At 41.6% G+C, this 14,468-nt stretch overlaps 1 protein-coding gene across 1 annotated transcript in view; it reads right to left on the reverse strand.

Moving 5' to 3' along the window:
- Nucleotides 1–2,317, reverse strand: part of p2ry2.1 (purinergic receptor P2Y2, tandem duplicate 1) — a gene marked incomplete at both ends in the record, with an annotated part of 101,429 nt that extends 99,112 nt beyond the window's left edge. The window contains one exon of the mRNA XM_080731114.1: nt 2,129–2,317. Coding sequence (XP_080587240.1) covers nt 2,129–2,317 — 189 coding nt within the window. The remainder of the gene's footprint in view (nt 1–2,128) is intronic.
- Between the last annotated feature and the right edge of the window lie 12,151 nt (nt 2,318–14,468).

The raw sequence follows: 14,468 nt of genomic DNA on the forward strand, positions 1-14,468 counted from the left end.
ATTCAAGTACACTTGTGTGCCCTTTAGCTTCTTTCCCTGTTTGAGCAGTTCCATCTTGTGTTTTCTGTTTACAAACCGCATTATAACGGTTGTTTTATCGTCCGTGTTCTTCTTGGAGAGAGGGTGACAAGCCTCAATGTTGTCTCTGTTGATTTTGATTCCCTTGGATTGCAAAAAAGTAGTCACCTGGTTCTCCACCGAATTCTGGTCCTCCTCGCTTGCTTCCTCCTCCTCGCCGTTCAATGTTGTGGAAACGGCCTTGGCATATGAACGAGGCTTGATCACCAGTCCCGCAACAATAATGTCGTTCATTCTTGTGTACTGTTCCAATTCAGCGACGCGGTTCTCCAAGTTAGACATTACTTTGTCTTTCTCCTTGTTCTCCAGCCGCAGTGCTTTTACTTCCGCCACCAAGTTCATGATGGTTTTCTGTTGTTGTTTCACAGTGGCCATCTCCTCTGTTAACATGTTCATACATAGCTTCAACTCCTCGAGATCCTCCATTGAAGCTGGATTTTTCTTCGGTGCCATGTTGTTGTTTGTTGCACCGCCGCTGCCTTCCTGGATCTAGGCTGAAAACGAGCCACACCAGGCTGGCAATATAGTCCAGCTCCCTCTGGCTCTCTCACACCGGCTGCTTTGCGGCGGCCAGTGGCTGTAGCTGCGGCGTCGGTTAGGTAGTTGATTGTAGCTCCCTACCACGGCGGTCAACCGCCCGGTACGAGCTTGTTTGCCCGTCCGGGGGACACTCACAATGAGCGGACCTGTGATTACGGCAGCCCGCGGCTGTAGCGGCGGCGTCGGTGAGGTTGTTGCTCCCAAATTAACCACAGCGGTCAACCGCCCGGTACAAGCATTTCTTGCCCGTCCGGGGGACACTCAAAAAATGAGCGGACCTGTGGTCAAATGGCACCGGGACCCGTCCGTTGGGCTCCCTCGGTCAGATGATAAAAAACGGTGAAAAGGCCGCTTCTCGCCGCTTCTCGGCGTCTCACCTCAGCTTCTCACAACAGCGTCTCAGTGATGACTGTATTGTATTATTCATTCTGTTCTCAACAACGCTCTCCCCCAGACTGTCTGTCTCACCAGCTGTGCTCTATCTGTCAAAAGCTGACCAGGAAGTAAAACCTTGCTCATGTGATCACAACTGCCAATAAGAACAAGGTAAACATTAGCTGGCAGCAATCCTCAAGGCAACCACTAGGGGTGCTAAAAACTCTTTACTTTCAAGTAACATGCCAGGGAGGGAACAAGGGAAATGAGACAGATCCATGATATCGCGTCATACTTGTATAAGAACTGTGCTCCAAACATAAACAAATGATCTCAGCGGTTTGACTCATATGGATATGAAGAATCAACTGATGGTGAGAAAACCATCAGTTGGTAACCCTAACCTTAACCTCTGTGGAGGTGTCGCCACTCCGACAATAAGAAGTCACTGTCGGAGTGGCGACATGTCGGAATGGAGAGAGACTCCCCCATGAAGGTGGGGGCCGCATGTGGCCCCCGGGCCGCCAGTTGCCCATGTATGTTCTATAATAACCTTGGTTCTACAGAATCACGTAGAGCGCCATAGTGTTGAGTATTACTCTATAATAACCTTGGTTCTACAGAATCATGTAGAACGCCATAGTGTTGAGTGTTACTCTATAATAACCTTGGTTCTACAGAATCATGTAGAACGCCATAGCGTTGAGTGTTACTCTATAATAACCTTGGTTCTACAGAATCATGTAGAACGCCATAGCGTTGAGTGTTACTCTATAATGGCGGCATAGCTCAGGGGTAGAGAAACTGGTATTAGAGCACGAAGGGTATAAATCCCGTAGGGTTCCCAGTTCGAATCCGGGCTCCCCCTGAGTCAATGTCGAAGGGTCCTTGGGCAAGACTCTGAACCCCTAATTGCCTCTGGTGAGTAGGTTGGTGCCTTGCATGGCTTCCTCTGCCACCGGTGTATGAATGTGTGTGTGAATGGGTGAATGTAATGCACAATCTATGTAAAGCGCTTTGGATTAAAAGCGCTATATAAATGCACCATTTACCATTTACCATTTATAATAACCTTGGTTCTACAGAATCATGTAGAGCGCCATAGCGTTGAGCATCATGTATGTTCTATACTAACCTTGGTTCTGAACAGAATCACGTACAGCGCCGTAGCGTTGAGCGCCAGACCAACCACGAACACCAGGGCGTAGCTGACAGGAAGCAGGATGTACTTAAAGTCCTCCTCCAGGTAGCAGTAGTTAAAAGCACTCAGGTTGAACTGAGAGCCGTTGTCTTCAGAGGAGGAGGAGAGGAGAGGGGAAGCCATGCCGAACCAGAGGAACACCTGGGAGGAAATAACATGCTTTTTACAATGCAAACTAAATGCCTTCATCAATACAACATAAAGTGCTTTTAAATATAAAACTAGAAAATACCTGGGAGAAAATTACATGCTTTTTACAATGAAAACTAAATGCCTCGGATAAAAACAATATTTATGGGGTGCCCCGAGACTATTAAACTAAATGCCTCGGATTAAAACAATATTTATGGGGTGCCCTGAGACAAAAGGTTGGATATATTGTAATATAGACCATATAGATGATATATTGTAATATAGACCATACAGATGATATATTGTAATATAGACCATACAGATGATATATTGTAATATAAACCATACAGCTGATATATTGTAATATAGACCATACAGATGATACATTGTAATATAGACCATACAGATGATATATTGTAATATAGACAATATAGATGATATATTGTAATATAGACCATACAGATGATATATTGTATTACCTATAGATGGATATATTGTAATATAGACCATACAGATGATATATTGTATTACCTATAGATGGATATATTGTAATATAGACCATACAGATTATATATTGTAATACCTATAGACCATACAGATGTAACACCTATAGATGGATATATAATAATACCTATAGATGATACAGATGGATATATTGTAATACCTATAGATTGATATAATAATACCTAGAGATGGATATATTGTAACACCTATAGATGGATATATAATAATACCTATAGATGATACAGATGTATATAATACCTATAGATGGATATATTGTATTACCTACAGATGGATATATTGTATCAGATGTTGTCCTCATAGCAGGAACAGATGGATATATTGTATCAGATGTTGTCCTCATAGCAGTAACAGCAGGCCAGGCTGGACTAGAAGAAAACCTGCTGAACAAGAAGAAGAAGGTCTTTGTTAGTGTTGATGGCCAACTCTGACCTCTGACCTCTGACCCCTAACCCCTAACCCCTAACCTAACCCCTAACCCTATAGTCGCTACCGGTGAGCACTGTTCCTAACCTTAACCTTAACTTAATAAAAGACAGATATGAAACATGCAGGGCCTCTAGAGCAGGGGTCTTCCACATTCTCTGGCCAAGGACCCCTTAGTTGAGAGAGAGATGAAGCAGGGACCCCTTAGTTGAGAGAGAGATGAAGCAGGGACCCCTTAGTTGAAAGAGAGATGAAGCAGGGACCCCTTAGTTGAGAGAGAGATGAAGCAGGGACCCCTTAGTTGAGAGAGAGATGAAGCAGGGACCCCTTAGCTGAGAAAGAGATGAAGCAGGGACCCCTTAGCTGAGAGAGAGATGAAGCAGGGACCCCTTAGTTGAGAGAGAGATGAAGCAGGGACCCCTTAGCTGAGAGAGAGATGAAGCAGGGACCCCTTAGTTGAGAGAGAGATGAAGCAGGGACCCCTTAGCTGAGAGAGAGATGAAGCAGGGACCCCTTAGCTGAGAGAGAGATGAAGCAGGGACCCCTTAGCTGAGAGAGAGATGAAGCAGGGACCCCTTAGTTGAGAGAGAGATGAAGCAGGGACCCCTTAGCTGAGAGAGAGATGAAGCAGGGACCCCTTAGCTGAGAGAGAGATGAAGCAGGGACCCCTTAGTTGAGAGAGAGATGAAGCAGGGACCCCTTAGCGGAGAGAGAGATGAAGCAGGGACCCCTTAGTTGAGAGAGAGATGAAGCAGGGAACCCTTAGCTGAGAGAGAGATGAAGCAGGGACCCCTTAGTTGAGAGAGAGATGAAGCAGGGACCCCTTAGCTGAGAGAGAGATGAAGCAGGGACCCCTTAGTTGAGAGAGAGATGAAGCAGGGACCCCTTAGTTGAGAGAGAGAGATGAAGCAGGGACCCCTTAGCTGAGAGAGAGATGAAGCAGGGACCCCTTAGTTGAGAGAGAGAGATGAAGCAGGGACCCCTTAGTTGAGAGAGAGATGAAGCAGGGACCCCTTAGCTGAGAGAGAGATGAAGCAGGGACCCCTTAGTTGAGAGAGAGATGAAGCAGGGACCCCTTAGTTGAGAGAGAGATGAAGCAGGGACCCCTTAGTTGAGAGAGATGAAGCAGGGACCCCTTAGTTGAGAGAGATGAAGCAGGGACCCCTTAGTTGAGAGAGAGATGAAGCAGGGACCCCTTAGTAGAGAGAGAGATGAAGCAGGGACCCCTTAGTTGAGAGAGAGAGAGAGATGAAGCAGGGACCCCTTAGTTGAGAGAGAGATGAAGCAGGGACCCCTTAGTTGAGAGAGATGAAGCAGGGACCCCTTAGTTGAGAGAGATGAAGCAGGGACCCCTTAGTTGAGAGAGAGATGAAGCAGGGACCCCTTAGTTGAGAGAGAGATGAAGCAGGGACCCCTTAGTTGAGAGAGATGAAGCAGGGACCCCTTAGTTGAGACAGAGATGAAGCAGGGACCCTTTAGTTGAGAGAGAGATGAAGCAGGGACCCCTTAGCTGAGAGAGAGATGAAGCAGGGACCCCTTAGTTGAGAGAGATGAAGCAGGGAACCCTTAGTTGAGAGAGAGATGAAGCAGGGACCCCTTAGTTGAGAGAGAGATGAAGCAGGGACCCCTTAGTTGAGAGAGAGATGAAGCAGGGACCCCTTAGCTGAGAGAGAGATGAAGCAGGGACCCCTTAGTTGAGAGAGAGATGAAGCAGGGACCCCCACAACCTGTTAATAGATTCCATATAGTTTCATTGTTTGACAGCACAATCATCAGTGTATTTTAGATTCATGTCGATTTGTGTTTTCAGATATTTAACCACTTGAACCGTAAATGCGTTCACTCAGTGTACTTAGTCTGTTCTTTTTCTCCTCTAAACCAAACCTCTTTGCCGAAAATAGGTGATCTACAAGCAACGCCTCGCAGTGCGATGTGTTGTGAGCTTGCCTTGTAGATCTGCTATTTTTGGCTAATGTTCTCAGAATATGGATGCTATAGGGTTCAAGTGGTTAATATAAAAAAGGAGACAAAAGGTTTCTTATCACACAAAGATTTGGAGGACCCCTTGAAGTGATTCTGAGGACCCCCTAGGGGTCCCGGACCCCCTGTTGAAGACAGGGGGTGCGTGCAAAGGTTTCCACAGATGGGTGCAGTTAAAACACATGAATGGGCCTGTTAGCCACGACTGCAAGACCCCTGAAGTATTGTGATATCTTTAAGTCTAACATGTCGCTGCTGTTAGTTTACGTCACATTGTTTTAACATGGATATTAATGTTCTTACCTTGAGCTCAGCCAGTGGAATGACCCTAACCCTAACCCTAACCCTATATCTTTAAGTTATAACATGTTGCTGCTGTTTGTTTTAACATGGATATATATAAATGTTCTTACCTTGAGCTCAGCCAGTGGAGTGAAACTCGCTTCCCTTCCAAATAACAATCAGAACGAATCATTACAAACACATTGCATTCTGCTAAAGGAGTCAGCCATTTGCAGCTCTCTCTCTCTCTCTCTCTCTCTCTCTCTCTCTCTGTGTGTGTGTGTGTGTGTGTGTGTGTGTGTGTGTGTGTGTGTGTGTGTGTGTGTGTGTGTGTTAATATCTTACTCTCAGTAATCATTAAAAGGTTCACCTTTAAAAGTGTCCCAAAAACACTCAGTCTGTGAAGCAACGACACCAGGAGTTGTTTAGAGCAGAGCAGTCCAAGGACCCCTTAGTTGAGAGACAGATGAAGCAGGGACCCCTTAGTTGAGAGAGAGATGAAGCAGGGACCTCTTAGTGGAGAGAGAGATGAAGCAGGGACCCCTTAGTGGAGAGAGAGATGAAGCAGGGACCCCTTAGTTGAGAGAGATGAAGCAGGGACCCCTTAGTTGAGAGAGAGATGAAGCAGGGACCCCTTAGTTGAGAGAGAGATGAAGCAGGGACCCCTTAGTTGAGAGAGAGAGATGAAGCAGGGACCCCTTAGTTGAGAGAGAGATGAAGCAGGGACCCCTTAGTTGAGAGAGAGATGAAGCAGGGACCCCTTAGTGGAGAGAGAGATGAAGCAGGGACCCCTTAGTGGAGAGAGAGATGAAGCAGGGACCCCTTAGTGGAGAGAGAGATGAAGCAGGGACCCCTTAGTGGAGAGAGATGAAGCAGGGACCCCTTAGTGGAGAGAGATGAAGCAGGGACCCCTTAGTGGAGAGAGATGAAGCAGGGACCCCTTAGTGGAGAGAGATGAAGCAGGGACCCCTTAGTGGAGAGAGATGAAGCAGGGACCCCTTAGTGGAGAGAGATGAAGCAGGGACCCCTTAGTGGAGAGAGAGATGAAGCAGGGACCCCTTAGTGGAGAGAGATGAAGCAGGGACCCCTTAGTGGAGAGAGATGAAGCAGGGATGAAGCAGGGACCCCTTATTGGAGAGAGATGAAGCAGGGACCCCTTATTGGAGAGAGATGAAGCAGGGACCCCTTAGTGGAGAGAGAGAGAGATGAAGCAGGGACCCCTTACAGTTTACAGTTTACAGTTTAGGCATTTAGCAGACGCTTTTAATCCAAAGCGACTTACAATAAGCAGATACAACTTAGTTGAGAGAGAGATGAAGCAGGGACCCCTTAGTTGAGAGAGAGATGAAGCAGGGACCCCTTAGTTGAGAGAGAGAGAGAGAGAGATGAAGCAGGGACCCCTTAGTTGAGAGAGAGATGAAGCAGGGACCCCTTAGTTGAGAGAGAGATGAAGCAGGGACCCCTTAGTGGAGAGAGAGATGAAGCAGGGACCCCTTAGTGGAGAGAGAGATGAAGCAGGGACCCCTTAGTGGAGAGAGAGATGAAGCAGGGACCCCTTAGTTGAGAGAGAGAGAGAGAGAGATGAAGCAGGGACCCCTTAGTTGAGAGAGAGATGAAGCAGGGACCCCTTAGTTGAGAGAGAGATGAAGCAGGGACCCCTTAGTGGAGAGAGAGATGAAGCAGGGACCCCTTAGTGGAGAGAGAGATGAAGCAGGGACCCCTTAGTTGAGAGAGAGATGAAGCAGGGACCCCTTAGCTGAGAGAGAGATGAAGCAGGGACCGCCACAACCTGTTCATAGATTCCATATAGTTTCATTGTTTGACAGCACAATCATCAGTGTATTTTGGATTCATATCAATTTGTGTTTTCAGATATTTAACCACTTGAACCGTCAATACTTAATAAACTTCACTCTGTACTTAGTCTGCTCTTTTTCCCCTCTACCCCAAACCTCTTTGCCAAGAAAAGCAGATCTACAAGCTCACAACGCCTCACTGCATATATAATCAGCTGCCATTGTATTGTTCATCCTTACATTACTCATATTAGACTATTATTACACTTTATTGTTACTTGTTCTTATCATTTCTCACCCTATACTTTTACATTACTAATATTACAGCACTACTCTCACTAAAACATCTGTAGAGTTTACATAGTTTGGAATATAGTCATACAATTTAGCCTATCAATTTCTCAATTCACTAAATGTGTTTTCAATGAGGTCTTGAGGCTCATTCACTATTCAGAATGCAAACTGTCCATATCCAATCCTAGGTAAGATCACAGAGAAATGTGATGTTTTACACTGCATTTGTGAATGTTCAGATTATTACAGACCATACAGAATGTTCAGATTATTACAGACCATACAGAATATTCAGATTATTACAGACCATACAGAATGTTCAGATTATTACAGACCATACAGAATGTATACATACCCTACAGAATGTTCAGATTACATTAGCTGACATTTGGTGGGTCAAGATAGAGAAGCCACAATCATCGTAGTTTTTTTCCCCACAATTTGTTCCAATCTACAAACAAATATAATAATCACTATGGATTGTTTACATTGGGGTATTTTGTACTCAATTCGTTGAGACATTAAATTACAGCCAAATACCGTAAATCCCCAATTAATCGCCCGGTGGCAAACTGCCGCCGGGTCCCATATATCCGCCCGGGGTCTGACCCCATTTTGCGCAATAAACGCCTGTTTCAAATAAGCGCACGGTTCGTATAAGCGCCTGGGCCGTTATTTGCAATTAATATTATCCTTATTATGTTTTATGTAAGAGCCCGGGCTATTATTTGTTTGGTTGTTTGGTATTATTTGCTATTTCGGCAAAACACGACGCTTAATTGTCCCCATTGACTTATAATGGGACAATGCAAGAAATCACTTTCAAGTATTTTTCTCTCGTAAACCATAGGAGCTACAGTTTCAAACCTCGGAGAGGAGATTCATAATGATTTTAAGAATGAATCGAAAAATAATTACATCACTCGGCCTCATGGTGGCGCTATAACGGCCCACTTTACGTTTTGCCCCGTAACTCTTGAACCGTAGATCGGAAAATTAAAATTCTTTTTTCCCTGGATTCCTTGGGTCAAGACGCATCTCCCCATATAGGCCACGCCCATTTGCGCCAGGATAGATTTTCCGCCATCTTGAATTTTCTCCAAAACACACTTTTTGCTCCTTTTCCTACATATTTTCTTCAAATGTCACAAAAATCGGTACACATGATTCATGAGCTCATGATTTTTTACTCATGAGCTCCACTTCACACGGGTGTGATTTTTTAAAAGGCATTCATACACACTTGATATTTTTTAAATGAGGTTTGGTCTAATAGATCACAATGTGCTATTTTCTGGGTGTTCATAACAATTAAAATAATAATAATAATAATTATAACATTTATTATAACATTTTGATTGTTACCCCTATTATATAGTTTGAGAAAGAAAAATGTACCAAATAATGGCCCAGTGCTGGCCAGTGCCAAAATAAATAAAAGCCTGTTACCAATAGCCGCCTGGTCCCTTTTAAGCAACCGGGGTCCGACCCCATTTTGCGAAATAAACGCCCGGGCTACTAATTGGGGATTTACGGTATACAACAATATTATGCAGTGGTGTAAAGTAACTAAGCATAACTAGAAAAATATTGTTCCTTCGAAACAATTGTGGGCTCGCTTCAAGCCAGAAAACAATGGCTATAAAAGCACAAAATGTCAAGATCGCAGGCAGTGTTCTCTTTGACGTTACTGACGTCAAAGATTGGTCCATTTTGTTCCAAAAATGTGTTATGCAAAAGTTGACCCGCTGGTGGCGGTATAACAGGCCAATGTGAGAAGGTTGGTATCTGTTCCTTGACCTATTGGGAATGTGCTTGCAAGATTTCACGCACATCCCAGGCTGTGTTCATGATTTGAGGTGTTTTTGGCTTTGGACACTTTATCGCTGCTTGCAGCTATATTTATAATTATTATTATATATTTTTTGTGTGTGCACTTCATAGGCATATTAGATAAAGGTCCTTAGATTGTGTGTAGAATGTTTCATGCAAATTGCGAAAAAAAATCCTAATGGGTTTAAGCGTTTCACAAACTGCTCAAAATGATATAGCGCCCCCCTTTGGCCAATTGGGGTAAGATTGGTTTTAGTGATATTTGGACTAACACTCTACATCTTTGCCAAATGCCATGAACATGTTACTTTGCATGTATGATTTAGAGGCAGAAGAATAATTTGCATAAAACTGCAATATTCATTGGATTTATTTAAAAAAGCATGTTTCAATTTTAAAGAAATCCGATCTGACAGATCTTTAGATATCGGTCCAAAGGTCACGTAAAAAAAGTTTTGTGCACGTGGAGCGAAAATTCCAGAATAAAAGCGGGTTTACGCGTTTTACAAACTGCTCAATATGGCGGAAAATTGAAGGGCGGAGCTTACTTAACAATGACACAGATGTCTTCCGCTCGAGTCAAAGCACGCGTGTAACAAGTTGCATGTCTTCAAACAAAACGAGTCATGACTTATGCCCGTTTGAAGTTTGAATTTTCAAACGCTTCGTATAGCGCCCCCCTTTGGCCGATTGGAATAAAATTGGTTTCAGTGATACTTTGACTAACCCTCCACATCTTTGCCAAATGCCATGAACGTGTAACTTTGCATGTATGATTTAGAGGCCGAAGAATAATTTGCATAAAACCGCAATATTGATTGAATTATTAAAAAATTATATTTCACTTTAAAAAAAATCTGGTTGATCAATCTGACCGTATTGGTCCAAAGTTCATGTGAAAAAAGTTTTGTGCACTTGACGCGAAAATCCCAGGAGGAGATAGATTTTTACTGTTTTTCATATAATTCCGAATTGTGGGAGACCTAAAGGTCAGAGGTCAAAAGTTAGAGCGTAAAAGTTGTTCGGCATGAGGAGACGCATACGTGTATACAGGTTTCATGACTGTACGTATAACAGAGCATGAGCCCTATCTGTTCAAAGTTTGCACTTTCGAAGGCTTCCTACAGCGCCACCATTTGGCCGATTGCTGTAAAAAATAATAGCACACTTCGCCACTGTAAGCTGAACACATTGATGTTTTTATTTTCATTTTCTGTCTAAGTATGTAGGAGTAGAAAGGAACCGAAGTTTTGAGGAGAACTTGATATGACGGTTAGATATTATCACTAGAAAAATATTGTTCCTTCGAAACAATTGTGGGCTCGCTTCAAGCCAGAAAACAATGGCTATAAAAGTACAAAATGTCAAGATCGCAGGCAGTGCTCTCTTTGACGTTACTGACGTCAACGATTGGTCCATTTTGTTCCAAAAATGTGTTGTGCAAAAGTTGACCCGCTGGTGGCGCTATAACAGGCCAATGTAAGAAGGGTGGTATCTGTTCCTTGACCTATTGGGAATGTGCTTGCAAGATTTCACGCACATTGCAGGCTGTGTTCATGATTTGAGGTGTTTTTGGCTTTGGCCACTTTATCGCTGCTTGCAGCTATATTCATTATTATAATTTTTTTGTGTGTGTGCACTTCATAGGCATATTAGATAAAGGTCCTTAGATTGTGTGTAGAATGTTTCATGCAAATTGCAAAAAAAAAATCCTAACGGGTTTAAGCGTTTCACAAACTGCTCAAAATGATATAGCGCCCCCCTTTGTTCAATTGGGGTAAGATTGGTTTTAGTGATATTTGGACTAACACTCTACATCTTTGCCAAATGCCATGAATATGTTACTTTGCATGTATGATTTAGAGGCAGAAGAATAATTTGCATAAAACTGCAATATTCATTGAATTTATTTAAAAAAGCATGTTTCAATTTTAAAGAAATCCGATCTGACAGATCTTTAGATATCGGTCCAAAGTTTACGTAAAAAAAGTTTTGTGCACGTGGAGCGAAAATTCCAGAATAAAAGCGGGTTTACGCGTTTTACAAACTGCTCAATATGGCGGAAAATCGAAGGGCGGAGCTTACTTAACAACGACACAGATGTCTTCCGCTCGAGTCAAAGCACGCGTGTAACAACTTGCATGTCTTCAAACAAAACGAGTCATGACTTATGCCCGTTTGAAGTTTGAATTTTCAAACGCTTCGTATAGCGCCCCCCTTTGGCCGATTGGAATAAAATTGGTTTCAGTGATACTTTGACTAACCCTCCACATCTTTGCCAAATGCCATGAACGTGTAACTTTGCATGTATGATTTAGAGGCCGAAGAATAATTTGCATAAAACCGCAATATTGATTGAATTATTAAAAAATTATATTTCACTTTAAAAAAAATCTGGTTGATCAATCTGACCGTATTGGTCCAAAGTTCATGTGAAAAAAGTTTTGTGCACTTGATGCGAAAATCCCAGGAGGAGATAGATTTTTACTGTTTTTCATATAATTCCGAATTGTGGGAGACCTAAAGGTCAGAGGTCAAAAGTTAGAGGGTAAAAGTTGTTCGGCATGAGGAGACGCATACGTGTATACAGGTTTCATGGCTGTAACTAAAACACAGCATGAGCTATACCTGTTCAAAGTTCGCACTTTCGAAGGCTTCCTACAGCGCCACCATTTGGCTGATTGCTATAAAAAATAATAGCGCACTTCGCCACTGTAAACTGAACACATTGATGTTTTTATTTTCATTTTCTCACTAAGTATGTAGGAGTAGAAAGGAACCGAAGTTCCCGTCTACTGTCTGACTGACTGATAGATAAATAATGACAATATCTAAAGTGTGCTCGCCTTATAGGCGAGCCCACAATGACTTAATTAATTAACATTTGAGGCGTATTTATATTTTACTTGAGTATCTTCACTTTCCAATACTTTTACTTCTACTACACTAAATCTCGGATCCAAATGTTGTACTTTTACTCCATTACATGTATTTGAAAACGTAGGCCTACTAGTACTTATAGCTATTACAAAACATACATTAACCACCCAGCTCTATAGGTATGCATTACGGACGTTTTAAAGTAGCCAATCTACAAGCTCACAATGTTTGCGATGCATTGTGAGCTTGTAGATCTATTTTTTCATTCATAATATTTAATATTTAATGTAATAATTTTAACGCTTATAAAATGGGACATTCTTCATAATGAGTACTTTCTACTTTTGAATACAAATACTTTTGTAATTTTAAGTACATTTTTAATCCTGGACTTAAAGAGTATTGATACTGTTATTCAAGTAAAAGCATCGAGTACTTTTCCCAGGAATCAGAAATAATAATAAACAAATCATTTAAACCATCCATGTTTCCCTGATCGACTAGCGCTGCCTTGTTGCTAGGCAGCTTTAGACGCCAGCCTGCTGTCAATCTATGACCACTCATCACCACACGGGGGCGCTGTTGGACGGAATCTGATGGAGAGAGAGACTGACTGTCTGTTTTTTTTTTTTTTTTTGGAGCTGTGTGGAGCTCCCTATACGTGGCCGTGTGTGTGGGTCTGTCTGTCTGTCTGTTTGTCTGTTTGTCTGTCTGTCTGTCTCCGGGTATGTAGTCTGCAGTAACCTTTTCTGGCCACACATGTTAAGGGAGGGGCGCTGTTGCACACACACACACACACACACACACACACACACACACACACACACACACACACACACACACACACACACACAGCTCCACTTCGAACAGAGGTTCGATTTTTTTATTACATTTATATGAAACCTTTGGTAACTGATTACTGTGAAGTAACATTAATCCACTGTATTCATATTATATTATATTATATTATATTATATTATATTATATTATATTATAACATACATTAATCCAATGTATCCATATTATATTATATTATATTATAACACATTATAGGCTGTTTGAAAACATAACATAACATTAACATACATTAACATATTATAGGCTGTTTGAAAATAGAGCTCACAACACCATGCGGCGCGTCGTGAGCTTGTAGATCGTCTGTTTTCAAACATTTTGTATTTTTACCATTGGTACTTAAAGTACATTTTGATGCCAAAACTTTTGCACTTTAATGTCCAAGTATTGGACATTCTGGAGAATCTGGACTTGGAACAGAGTAGGCTATATTTATATATAGGGTTAGTTATAATATATAAGTTATATTTATAATAATGTATATACTGGGTTATATAGGTATATATAGGGTTAGTTATAATATATAAGTTATATTTATAATAATTTATATACTGGGTTATATAGGTATAGGGTTAGTTATAATATATAAGTTATATATATAATAATTTATATACTGGGTTATATAGGTATATATAGGGTTAGTTATAATATATAAGTTATATTTATAATAATTTATACTGCAGTCTTAATACTTTTATTTCAGTAAAGTATGTGAGTACTTTGTTCCACCTCTCTCTCTCTCTCTCTCTGTCTCTCTGTCTCTGTCTGTCTGTCTCTCTCTCTCTCTCTCTCTCTCAATTTCAATTTCAATTTCAATTTTCAATTTCAAAAGCTTTATTGGCTTGATAACATATTTCTCACATTGCCAAAGCATACATTATTATAACATCAAACAAATCATAACATTGGACACAAGTAAACTATAAACATCCTAACAACAATAAATAATTATGGAAATAAGTAAATAACAAATAAAGATACAAAGATAACAGTAATGTATATCATAATAATAATATAACAATATAATAATTACCCATAATAATATATAATAATATAATAATTATATATAATAGCCTAATATATAACAGTAGGCTAATGCCACATTTTTATCCAGATGTACTTGGTTCTTCTCTCTCTCTCTCTCTCTCTCTCTCTCTCTCTCTCTCTCACACACACACACACACACACACACACACACAGTGATGGCTGCTCCAGTCTCGTAGGGAAGGCAGTTCATTCTCTCCCAGTCATTCTGGATGGAGAGGAGAACACAG

This window comes from Nannobrachium achirus (genome assembly GCF_963921795.1).
Source record: "Nannobrachium achirus genome assembly, chromosome: 8".
Lineage (NCBI taxonomy): Eukaryota > Metazoa > Chordata > Actinopteri > Myctophiformes > Myctophidae > Nannobrachium > Nannobrachium achirus.